Genomic DNA, 12,236 nt, shown 5'->3' with positions numbered 1-12,236 from the left:
CTCTGTATCTAACCCCGTGCTGTACCTGCCCTGGGAGTGTTTGATGGGGACAGTGTAGAGGGAGCTTTACTCTGTATCTAACCCTGTGCTGTACCTGCCCTGGGAATGTTTGATGGAGACAGTGTAGAGGGAGCTTAGTCTATATCTAACCCTGTGCTCTACCTGTCCTGGGAGTGTTTGATGGGGACAGTGTAGAGGGAGCTTTACTCTGTATCTAACCCCGTGCTGTACCTGTCCTGGGAGTATTTGATGGGGGCAGTGTAGGGGGAGCTTTATTCTGTATCTAATCCCATACTGTACCTGTCCTGGGAGTGTTTGATGGGACAGTGTAGAGGGAGTTTTGCTCTGTATCTAACCCCGTGCTGTACCTGTCCTCTGAGTGTTCGATGGGGACAGTGTAGAGGGAGCTTTTCTCTATCTAACGGCCATGCTGTATCTATCCTGGGAGTGTTTGATGGAGAGAGTGTAGAGGGAGCTTTTCTCTATCTAACGCATGCTGCCTTGGGAGTCTATGGATGTCATTTGTATGGACTTCCAGAAGGCATTTGATAAAGTCCCACACAAGAGACTGTTAACTAAGTTGGAAGCCCACTGAGGTGAGTGCAAATTATTGACATGGTTAGGAAATTGGTTGACTGGCAGACGAGAGTGGTGATAATGGGCAATTATTCTAATTGACAAGTGGTGCAGCACAGAGATCTGTGTCAGGGCTCAATCATTCACACCATTCATCAATGACTTGAATGATGGCATAGCAGCACGGTAGCACAACTGGCCAGCACTGTGGCTTCACAGCGCCAGGATCCCAGGTTCGATTCCATGCTGGGTCACTGTCTGTGTGGAGTCTGCACATTCTCCCCGTGTCTGCATGGGTTTCCTCCGGGTGCTCCGGTTTCCTCCCACAGTCCAAAGACTTGCAGGTTAGGTGGATTGGCCATGCTAAATTGCCCTTAGTGTCCAAAAGGTTAGATGGGGTTATTGGGTTAAGGGGTTAGGGTGGAATGAGGGCTTAAGTGAGTCAGTGCAGACTCGATGGGCCGAATGGCCTCCTTCTGCACTGTATGTTCTATAGAAAGTCATACATCCAAATTTGCAGATGTTACAAAGTTAGGTGGCTTTGTAGGTAGCCTAGATGATAGCATAAAGTTGCAAGGAGATATTGACAGATTAGGTGAATGGACAAAATTGCGGCAGATGGAATTTAATGTCAGCAAATGTGAGGTTATCCATTTTGGACAAAAAAATATAGAGCAGAGCACTTTCTGAATGGAAAGAATTAACAGTGGGTGTCCAAAGAGACTTGGGAGTTCAGGTGCATAGGTCCTTAAAATGTCAGGGATAAGTGCAGGGAATAATCAAAAAGGCTAATGGAATGCTAGCCTTTATCACTGAATCCCATAAACTCAGGAGGCCATTCAGCCCATCGTGTCTGTACCGGCCTTCCAAAAGAATACCTTACCCAGCCCTATCCCAGAAATCCCATAGCCCCATCTCACCTGTACATCTTTGGACATTAAGGGGCGATTTAGCATGGTCAATCGATCTAACCAGCACGTCTTTGGACTGTGTGAGGAAACCGGAGCACCCGGAGGAAACCCACGCAGACACGGGGAGAACGTGCAGACTCCGCACGAGCAGTTCTGGGCGCCACACCTTGGGAAGGATATTTTGGACTTGGCGGGAGTGCAACGTAGGTTTACAAAAATAATACCTGGATTACAGTGGTTGAGGGTGGGATTGTATTCAGTACTGGCTTTACTCCCCTCCACTGAAGTTAATGGCACGTCTTCCTGGATAATGTCTAAAATATTATTTCACCCCATGCATTAAAATTACCCCATGAATCATAAGTAATAAAGCAGCATTTCATCTACTGGCCCTGGCCTTTTAGAATCACAAGGCCATTCAGCCAATCACTCCTGTGTCAGCTCCTTGAACTAGCTATTCAATCAGTGCCACCCCAGCTCTTTTCCCAGAGACTTGCAAACATTTAAAAATGTTCAAGCATTAATCCAATTCCCTTTTGAAAGTTACTATTCAGTCTACCCATCTAGCAGCAAGTTAATGTGTCAAAAAGATTCTCATAAGAACTAGGAGCAGGAGTAGGCCATCTGGCCCCTCGAGCCTGCTCTGCCATTCAATGAGATTATGGCTGATCTTTTGTGGACTCAGCTCCACTTTCCGGCCCGAACACCATAACCCTTAATCCCTTTATTCTTCAAAAAACTATCTATCTTTATCTTAAAAACATTTGATGAAAGAGCCTCAACTGCTTCACTGGGCAAGGAATTCCATAGATTCACAACCCTTTGGGTGAAGAAGTTCCTCCTAAACTCAGTCCTAAATCTACTTCCCCTTATTTTGAGCCTATGCCCCCTAGTTCTGCTTTCACCCACCAGTGGAAACAACCTGCCCGCATCTATCCTATCTATTTCCTTTATAATTTTATATGTTTCTATAAAATCCCCCCCGCATTCTTCTAAATTCCAACGAGTACAGTCCCAGTCTACTCAACCTCTCCTCGTAATCCAACCCCTTCAGCTCTGGGATTCACATCTCCTCTCCAGTTCTGATGCCAATTATCTTCAAACTACGCCATCTGGTGAACGATCATTTGCCAGCAGAAACAGCTTCTCCTCATCATCACTTAGAATGGACTGGCTTTATTTTAGAGTTTAAACGAAAGGGCTTTGAGGCAATTTTCCGCATTGTGAGATTGGTCTTCAAACTCACGAGCATACAATTCCTGATTTACTGCGATCCGTACCATGTTGGTTAGAGCAGAGAAGAATCCGCCCTGGTTTTCCTCTTCTTTGTCTTTGTACTGCCTGTGAAAATCAGGGGAAAGTAGAAGGCAAGTAAATTTCCCATTGTAAATGCGAATGGGTAAACTCCTAGAACATAGAACATAGAACATTACAGCGCAGTACGGGCCCTTCGGCCCTCGATGTTGCGCCGACCTGTGAAACCATCTGAAGCCTATCTGACCTACACTATTCCATTTTCATCCATATGTCTATCCAGTGACCACTTAAATGCCCTTAAAGTTGGCGAGTCTACTACTGTTGCAGGCAGGGCGTTCCACACCCCTACTACTCTCTGAGTAAAGAAACTGCCTCTGACATCTCTCCTATATCTATCACCCCTCAATTTAAAGCTATGTCCCCTCGTGTTGGTCATCACCATCCGAGGAAAAAGACTCTCACTGTCCACCCTATCTAACCCTCTGACTATCTTATATGTCTCTATTAAGTCACCTCTCAGCCTTCTCCTCTCTAACGAAAACAACCTTAAGTCCCTGAGCCTTTCCTCGTAAGACCTTCCCTCCATACCAGGCAACATCCTAGTAAATCTCCTCTGAACCCTTTCCAAAGCTTCCACATCCTTCCTATAATGTGGTGACCAGAACTGCACGCAGTACTCCAGGTGCGGCCGCACCAGAGTTATGTACAGCTGCAGCATGATCAACGTGACAGTATTTGGTAAAAACTGGTGCTCAACTTCAAACATCTAGCAGACAGCCAACTGCAAAACTACATACAGATCTGCTCATCCCATTAATTCCATCATCTTTATATCCCTCAGATTCCAAACACAGTAGGCCGGATTCACCAATTCTGGGGCTTATGTCCCCACACCAGCGAGGGGACGGTGGCGTTTTACGCCAGAAAAACTGCCGCAAAACGGCCACCGATTCCCCGTTTCGCTGGGGGCTAGCAGGACGGCAGCATAGAGCACCCGGCTTTAGCTGCCGATACGCCCCAGGTAATTGCTGGGTCCATGGCCACGGCAACAGCCTGCAGTGGCCATGCCGTGATACATGGCAGCGACCGCTCGCGGACGCGGCCCACGAAATAGTCCCCCCCCCCCCCCTTCGGCCAGCTTGCGCGGCCCGGACCACCCTCCCACAGTGCTCCCAGCCCCGAATAATGCCCCCCCCCCTTGCCCACAGATCGGCCCTCCCTCGACTGAGGCGGCGTTGGACTGAGTCCACAGCCATCACGCCAAGTCCCCAATGGATTAAAACATGAGAGACCCACGCCGTCGGGAACTAGGCCAGTCGAGGCGGAGCATCGGGGGCGGGCCTCAGGCAACATCCTGAGGCCGTCGATACGTACTCCTAGAATACGCTGCTTTGGAGGGATGGAGTATCGCGTAAGCGGCGCCGCCCCCGATTTCATCACAAACTTGGATTCTCCGACCGGTCGCCGAATGTGATTTCGGCGGCGGGGACCAGAGAATCCAGCCCAGTATCTCAAATTATCTACTCTCCAGGGAATCTCCAGCAATCAAAAGAAAATTCTATTAGGCTGTCTTTGTAAACAAATACAAGGTTGAAATGAATGATGATCTCACTTTTATGACATCTTAGTCGCACCTTTTGCAGATACAATGGCTGCCTGTTAAACCAGTTAAACCAGGATATTTTTTTTTATATTACCACCACAAACATATACACCTTAACCCAGGCTTTTAATAACATTACTGCAACAGATGTATATAATACAATATATATATACATTTCCAACATTCATCACATCTTTTCTACTATCCAAGTTAATACAAACCTGTTATATTCAGTCAGAGCTTGTGAGATGACCAGACCCATGCCCTATAATAGAAAGATGAGGTAGAATTAACCAGTGGCCATGATGAAAGTGGAAAAGTTATTCCTCACACTGGTGACTCCTGGCTATGCTACTCCACGTACATGCTGTGTACCATGTCAGAAATAAGTGCACAGACAGGCGACCACACAGTACAGAGAGAGGTCAATGACTATCATTCACCCACTGTGTATTATACCTGCACTGGATCTCACATGGAGACAACTGAGCTGTACAGTATAGAAGGGAGTGAATCGTTTGCTCTCTCCCTCCCAGTCTGCTGTTTTCCCAGCTTGACCCCTAGTCCAAAAGAACACAGACTCCAACATATCCCACACCAGATCTGACTACACCACTTCAAGTGCCACTGAGTCTCATTCACCTCAGCCAAAACTAGCCACTGCTCAAGAATCGCAGTTTCCTTCACTGCTAATCATTTCCTAAGAGGTCCATCACCCACTCCCTGCAATCTCATTTCCAAGAATTGACCTCTTTGTCCCTGAAACTGGGGCCTCCCATTCAGCTCCCACCTTCCGTAGCCCTCAATTCCTTTTGTCCACCTACACTTATACTCACCATCACCCTAGTCCAGAACCTCAGCCTCTCAGTTTTTCCTCTACCTCCAAGCTCATCTCATCCGAGAGCCACTACCTGCTCATTTGATCCCATGCCTCCTGAACTGCTGCCCAAACACCTTTTCCAGCTGACCATTCACTCAGAACATCATCATCACTTCACACCACGAAGAAAGCACCCTCGGTTGCTGCTGTTCTTACAAACTATCATCCCATATCCAACCTCCCTTTCTTCTTCAAAGTCCTTCAATGCGTTGCCACTTCCCAAATCCCAATTTTGCATTACTCTCAGCACCTCCTGAGAACAGCTGACAAAGGAAAGTCTGAGACTATGGGACCATGTCCTCCGTCCGGCCTTCGCCTATCGTGCCCAATCACCGTCTGCCTGCAGTGCGTCAGAAACTCATACTCACATTTAAAGTCGTCTCGTCATCAATAATTGACAACTTCACAATATACGGGTTCACGGACTGTAAAAAAAGACAGTGGATATTAACTGGATTGTGGCACAGGCAATGGGCACAAACTGAGTTATAACGAAAACACAATAATAATTGATCTGTAATAGATTAAATCGACTGCAATTTACTGGTATTCTAACAGACATAGTACCATGATTGGGCTGAAATAGACTCCACAACAACAATTTGCCTTTATCTATCCAAACCAAATATTAAAAAAGAAAGCAAATTGATCATTTTAGGGTATTTCATTTTGACTTTAAAATTAACAAAAAAATTCTTCAAACTAATCACTTCCTGACGCCAGGCTGACCTTTGAATTTGAACTTAGGGGAAGTCCAGCTTACTCCCAAGTTTATTAATAATAATCGCTTATTGTCACAAGTAGGCTTCAATGAAGTTACGTGAAAAGCCCCTACTCGCCACATTCCGGCTTCATCCAAGTCAAACGATATACCGGATGCTGGCTTGCCACAAAACAGGAAGGGTACAATTTATCACAAACAATGCTACAGGAGGTTGGCTACTGTTACAAATGTTAGTTGATCTTCTTGCTTACAGGCAGTCTTGGCTCCAATGTTAAGGTTAGGCTGCCTTGTTCTGGGCTCCGCCCACCAGAGGAAACAGTTTCTCACTCTTTACCCTGTCAGAACCTTTAATTGTCTGAAACACCTTTGACTAGATCAACCCTTAATCTTCTACACTTCAGAGAACTCAAACCCAGGTTTGCAACCTGTCCTCCGATTGTCACTTTAATGATATTCAAAGTGGGAGCCAGGAGAGAATCATTCATCCCTTCCGAATATACTGACGTACCTCGTACTTTCTGTAATTAACCAGCAGTGCCAGGAGGACCACACCATCGTAGCCATGCTGTACTCTGCTGGATGCCACAGACAGAATCTGAAAAAGAGCAGGAACTTTGTTACAGAGGCAGAAGCCAAACGGCAATTGCTGACTTGCAGAGCAAGGCTTCACAATGTTGCCACCAGAGTTACTTGGTACCAGTCAGTACTTAAGAAACTGACAAAGTTATTCACAGCTTTATCACATCAGCCTGAAATGGTCCAACGCGATTCATTAAGATTGGTTCGACACATTCACTGTTACTTTGGGGGTGTGACGGTTGAGCTGGCCACCCCAGTAAATGAGCCGAGTGTCTTTATGCTGACGGTTGCATTCATGCTGACTAAATATCAAACCATACGATAGCGCCACCCAGCGGTTTGACAATAGACATGTGCGCACTCCTTCAAACTTTTTCTTTCAGAAAGTGCGATCCAGGTCAGAACAATTAATGTCACAATTCTCGTAGGCGATTAAAACGAGTCCGCTCTGGCTCTGATTAACATCGTGTACTACCTGCTGCATTCTTCTAACTATATGAAATGAGTTAGAGAATTCCCATTGCAACTCCTAATGTTATTAAGGGGGAATGGAAAGAGCATCAATCTCCAGAACCATTGGCCTAAATTTCATAAGGAACAATGAGTGTAGGCTGTGGAACATGGCGCCCTCTGTTGGATGTACCTGGCATTCAGATATATTCTCTCAAAGCATTCAGGCGAGCTGGAACCTGACCCGCTTGGGTGTTTAGAGAGGGAGACAAACCCATCAGCCCCAATCAGCTTCTGCCCTAACCCACACTGAATTGCATGAAATTTAATGCATCAAAACCAGCCATTGTGTATGTGTGTGTGTGCCCTGTGCGTAAGGAGAGGGTACGTTTGAGTGTTCATGTCTAGGCGGTTGTGCAGGTGTACATGTGACATACGGCTGGTGGCATGCTGCAAGTTTCACCCACCAGCGGGAAGAATAAGACTATATGACATAGGAGCAAAAGTAGGCCATCCGGTTCATTGAGTCTGCTCTGCTATTCAAAGGTATCATGACTAATCTGATGTGATAATCCTCAAATCCACTTTCCCACCTTGTGGCCATAACCCTAGATTCCCAATGCTGTTTAAAAATCTGCCTATCACAGCATTGAACATAGGGAAAGAAGCCTGCCTTCAGGTGGAAAGTAACAACTTCCATTTATTTGGCAGCTGTCAAGCAGTAAAACGCCCCAAAGGTCTTCACAGGACCGTTATTAAGCAAAGTTCGACTCCAACCCACGTAAAAAATATCTGGGCAGGTGAGTAAAATCTTAAATCAAAGAGGTCAAAGAGGAGAAAACATGAAAGCAGCAAAGAGGTGGAGAGGTTTAGAGAAGCAATTGAATGAAAGCAGGCAGACCACCCTACACACTGGAAACAACAGCAAAACCAGCCCAGTCGAGTTTCCTCCTTACTAACATCTAGAGGCTTGTTCTAAAATAGGGAAAGCTATCTGGATTGGATTTGTTTATTGTCACGTGTACCGAGGTACAGTGAAAAGTATTTTTCTGCAAGCAGCTCAACAGATCATTCAGTACATGGGAAGAAAGGGGAATTAAACAAAATTCAAGAAAATACATAATAGGGCAACACAAGATATACAATGTAACTACATAAGCATTGGCATCGGATGAAGCATATAGGGTGTAGTGTTAATGAGGTCAGTCAATAAGAGGGTCATTTAGGAGTCTGGTGACAGTGGGGAAGAAGCTGTTTTTGAGTCTGTTCGTGCGTGTTCTCAGACTTCTGTATCTCCTGCCCGATGGAAGAAGTTGGAAAAGTGAGTAAGCCGGGTGGGAGGGATCCTTGATAATGCTGCCCGCTTTCCCCCGGCAGCGGGAGGTGTAGAATCCATGGATGGGAGGCAGGTTTGTGTGATGGACTGGGCGGTATTCACGACTCTCTGAAGGTCCTTGCCGTCCTGGGCCGAGCAGTTGCCATACCAGGCTGTGATGCAGCCAGATAGGATGCTTTCTATAGTGCATCTGTAAAAGTTGGTAAGGGTTAATGTGGACATGCCAAATTTCCTTAGTTTCCTGAGGAAATATAGGCGCTGTTGTGCTTTCTTGGTGATAGCGTCAATGTGAGTGGACCAGGACAGATTTTTGGTGATGTGCACCCCGAGGAATTTGAAACTGCTAACCATCTCCACCTCGGCCCCGTTGATGCTGACAGGGGTGTGTACAGTACTTTGCTTCCTGAAGTCAATGACCAGCTCTTTAGTTTTGCTGGCATTGTGGGAGAGATTGTTGTCGTTACACCACTCCACTAGGTTCTCTATCTCCCTCCTGTATTCTGACTCGTCATTGTTCGAGATCCAGCCCACTATGGTCGTATCGTCAGCAAACTTGTAGATGGAGTTGGAACCAAGTTTTGCCATGCAGTCGTGTGTGTACAGGGAGTAGAGTAGGGGGCTAAGTACACAGCCTTGCGGGGCACCGGTATTGAGGACTATTGTGGAGGAGGTATTAGTGTTCATTCTTACTGATTGTGGTCTGTTGGTCAGAAAATCGAGGATCCAGTTGCAGAGTGGTGAGCCAAGTCCTAGGTTTTGGAGCTTTTTGTTTTCGAGATGCTCTAGGGATGAGTGTAGGGCCAGAGAAATGGCGCCTGATGTGGACCGGTTGCGACGGTATGCGAATTGAAGTGAGTCAAGGCGTTCCGGGAGTATGGAGGTGATGCGCTTCATGATCAGCCTCTCGAAGCACTTCATTACAACTGACGTCAGGGCCACCGGGCGGTAGTCATTGAGGCACGTTGTCTGGTTCTTCTTTGGTACCGGTATGATGGTGGTCTTCTTGAAGCAGGTGGGGACCTCGGAGTGGAGTAGGGACAGATTAAAGATGTCTGTGAATACCTCTGTCAGCTGGTCTACGCAGGCTCTGAGTGCACGACCAGGGATCCCGTCCAGGCCCGTCGCCTTCCGTGGGTTCACTTTCAGGAAGGCCGATCTGACTTTGGAAGCTGTGATGGTGGGTATGGGTGAATTATGGGCTGCTGGGGCCCTCGACAGCGGGTTGTTGGTTACCTGCTCGAACCGAGCATAGAATGCATTAAAAGTTCATCGGGCAGGGGTGCGCTGCTGCCAGAGATACTGTTCGGCTTCGCTTTGTAGCCCATTATGTTGTTTAGTCCTTGCCACAACCGCCTAAAGTCTCACAGACTAGTCAAGCAACAGCCTGACATGGTTGTATTGTGATGAAGGTGGAAATTGTTACGTTTTCTATGGCATATTTGTGGCAGTAATGTTATGAAAACCCTGATTTAAAATACATACAGGCAGTGCATCTGCTATAGTTAAGAAGTCCTAAAAGGTAAGGCAGTGACTGATTTTAACTATTTACTTGTTGACAAAGAGATATGGCTAATGGGATAGTGTTATGATTTCTCGTGATTCCCTGGAGAGTACAGAATTTATGAGGGATTGCACTTAATCCTAGCTAAGCAGGCGATGGGACACCTTAGTGGGACACAGATGATGTAATTAATGGGAGAGGCCAGGTCTGTCTGTAGTCTGCAGTTAGTTTGAGCAGAAGAGTCTGACAAGACACTTGGAAGGTCTCTCTCTCTCCAAAGGTCTGCACAGAAAAGCAAATCACCTGTTTTGTTAACTTTATTTATAAGTGTCATTTGAACTGAATTGGGTTGCTTAATTGGAATTAGTGGCAAGTGTAGATAAGACGTTGAAGCTTTTTCTTTAGTTTGTCATGTAGAGTACCTTTAAGAAATGGATGTTTATCATATAGCTGCAGTGATGTCAGAGTGTGGGTGGAGCTGGGCTGCCTGTCAGCTTTTCTTTCGTTTTTGAGCTGGCAGCTACAGTGTGTGTTTGGTTTCGTTTTCAGAGTTGGAGCTGCATCCAGTCAAACATGGTGTAATTTTGATCTCTTTCTGCATGAAAAGAATGTCTTCAGATCACTCGCTAATTTAAAAGTGATAACTGCTCTCAGTAGAGAATTTAAATCTGCTGTCTTTGTTAAAGAGGGTATTTGTTTTATGGATGTTGCTGGGAAAGATTAAGGGTTACTTATAGAGTACTGTATTTTTGGGGGGAATATTTGAGTTGATAGCTGTTAAGATGTTTACTGTGTGTTTACAAAATGTTAACTGGATTCATAGAATAAACATTGTTTTGTTTTAAAAGTGCTTTAGATCTCTGTTGCCTCACACCTGTAGAGTGGGCCCTTGTGCTCCCCATAACCAAAATCTATTAAAACTTGTGGGTCAAGTGAACTCCATGAGACACTGTGGGGTTCTCTAAACTCTGGCCCGTAATCTGTTTAAGAACTGTTTAACTGTTCATTCCAAAGCTATTTCTTTGTTGTAAATGTGTTTAATTCTGTGTTTAAATGAAAGATTTTTTTACATAGATTATATCATAAATTATATCTATTGGTCAGAGTCATCAGTTCTTGGGTGAAGTATTCTTTCCTCACAGTTTTACAAATTGAAAAAAATGTTTGGGGTTCTCCTCCGGTATGTTGGAGTTTGGTCCAGAAACTGAACTGGACTAGCCATATAAATACAAGGGCAGGTCAGAGGCCAAGAATCCTGCAGCGAGTAACTCGCTTTCTGACTCCACAGTCTCGAGATACAAGTCAGGAGTGTGATGGAATACCCTCTCTTTGCCTGGATACAGTTCCAACAACACTGAAGGAACTGGACACCATCCAGGAAAAAGCAGCCCGCTTGCCTGGCACCCTATCCACAAACATTCACTCCCTCCACCGCCAGGCCCAATGGCAGCCATGTGCCCCGTCTACAAGATTCGCTGCAGGAACTCACCAAGGCTGCAGATGCAGAACCTTCCAAACCCATAATCACTGCCATCCAGAAGGAGCCCCTCCAAGCCACTCATCATCCTGACTTGGAAATATATTGGCCGTTCCTTCACTGTCGCTGGATCAAAACTCTAGAACTCTCTCCCTAACAGCGTTGTCAGTGTACCTACATCACATAGACTGCAGCATTTCAAGAACACAGCTCACCACCACCTTCTCAAGGGCAATTAGGGATGGGCAATGAGTGCTGGCCTAACCAGCGACGCCCACCACCCTTGATTGAATTGTTTTTAATCCAGAGTGTAGGACCCAGGCCGTTGAAGGCATAACCACCAATGGTGGCGCGCCTGAGTACTCAACCAAAACCTTAAAAACAATTTGTCTTTGCAGGTGCTATCATTTACAAAATAAATGTACAAAGCTACATGGGTGAAGTACAGTAACATTGCTGCTGGTGGCGCTGCTTAGCCAACAGACATCACTACCCTCTTTACTGCCACTCGGTGGAATGTTGTGGTACTGCCTCTGCCCCATGTTGCCAACAGTCACACACAGCGACTTGAATTCTGGATCTATCCAGAAGCAGGCCCAACTGGTCCATATCAAGTTTCATGCTCAAGCCAAGCCTCCTCTTACCTGATTACTGGAGGTTGTGGTGCCTTTTTCCCTTATTCAGCTTCCCCTTAAAGGCAGCTAAACATTGGCACAAGCTGATAAAAGGTCAAACTGCTGACACAAAATGAACTGCACATTCCCCGTCTTCAGCAAAGGTAGTTACAGAGCTAAACTACAGACTTACCAGGTGCTTTTAAAATCATGTGGATCTAAAGCAATCACCAATCCCCACAGAAAACATAGAACAGTACAGCACAGAACAGGCCCTTCGGCCCTCGATGTTGTGCCGAGCAATGATCACCCTACTCAAACCCACGTA

The 12,236-nt window shown here is 45.9% G+C and overlaps 1 protein-coding gene across 1 annotated transcript in view; it reads right to left on the bottom strand.

Annotated features, from left to right (window-relative positions):
- The window catches only part of armh3 (armadillo like helical domain containing 3), a 174,433-nt gene that overhangs the window by 135,014 nt on the left and 27,183 nt on the right, over positions 1–12,236 (bottom strand). Inside the window, exons 8-11 of the mRNA XM_038821510.1 lie at positions 6,460–6,546; positions 5,596–5,652; positions 4,569–4,612; positions 2,768–2,828 (exon numbers count right to left, since the gene is read on the bottom strand). Coding sequence (XP_038677438.1) covers positions 2,768–2,828; positions 4,569–4,612; positions 5,596–5,652; positions 6,460–6,546 — 249 coding nt within the window. The remainder of the gene's footprint in view (positions 1–2,767; positions 2,829–4,568; positions 4,613–5,595; positions 5,653–6,459; positions 6,547–12,236) is intronic.

Source organism: Scyliorhinus canicula, chromosome 16 (genome assembly GCF_902713615.1).
Source record: "Scyliorhinus canicula chromosome 16, sScyCan1.1, whole genome shotgun sequence".
NCBI lineage: Eukaryota > Metazoa > Chordata > Chondrichthyes > Carcharhiniformes > Scyliorhinidae > Scyliorhinus > Scyliorhinus canicula.
The sequence above is the reverse complement of the archived record's forward strand: the minus strand, read 5'-3'. Positions and strand labels throughout refer to the sequence as shown.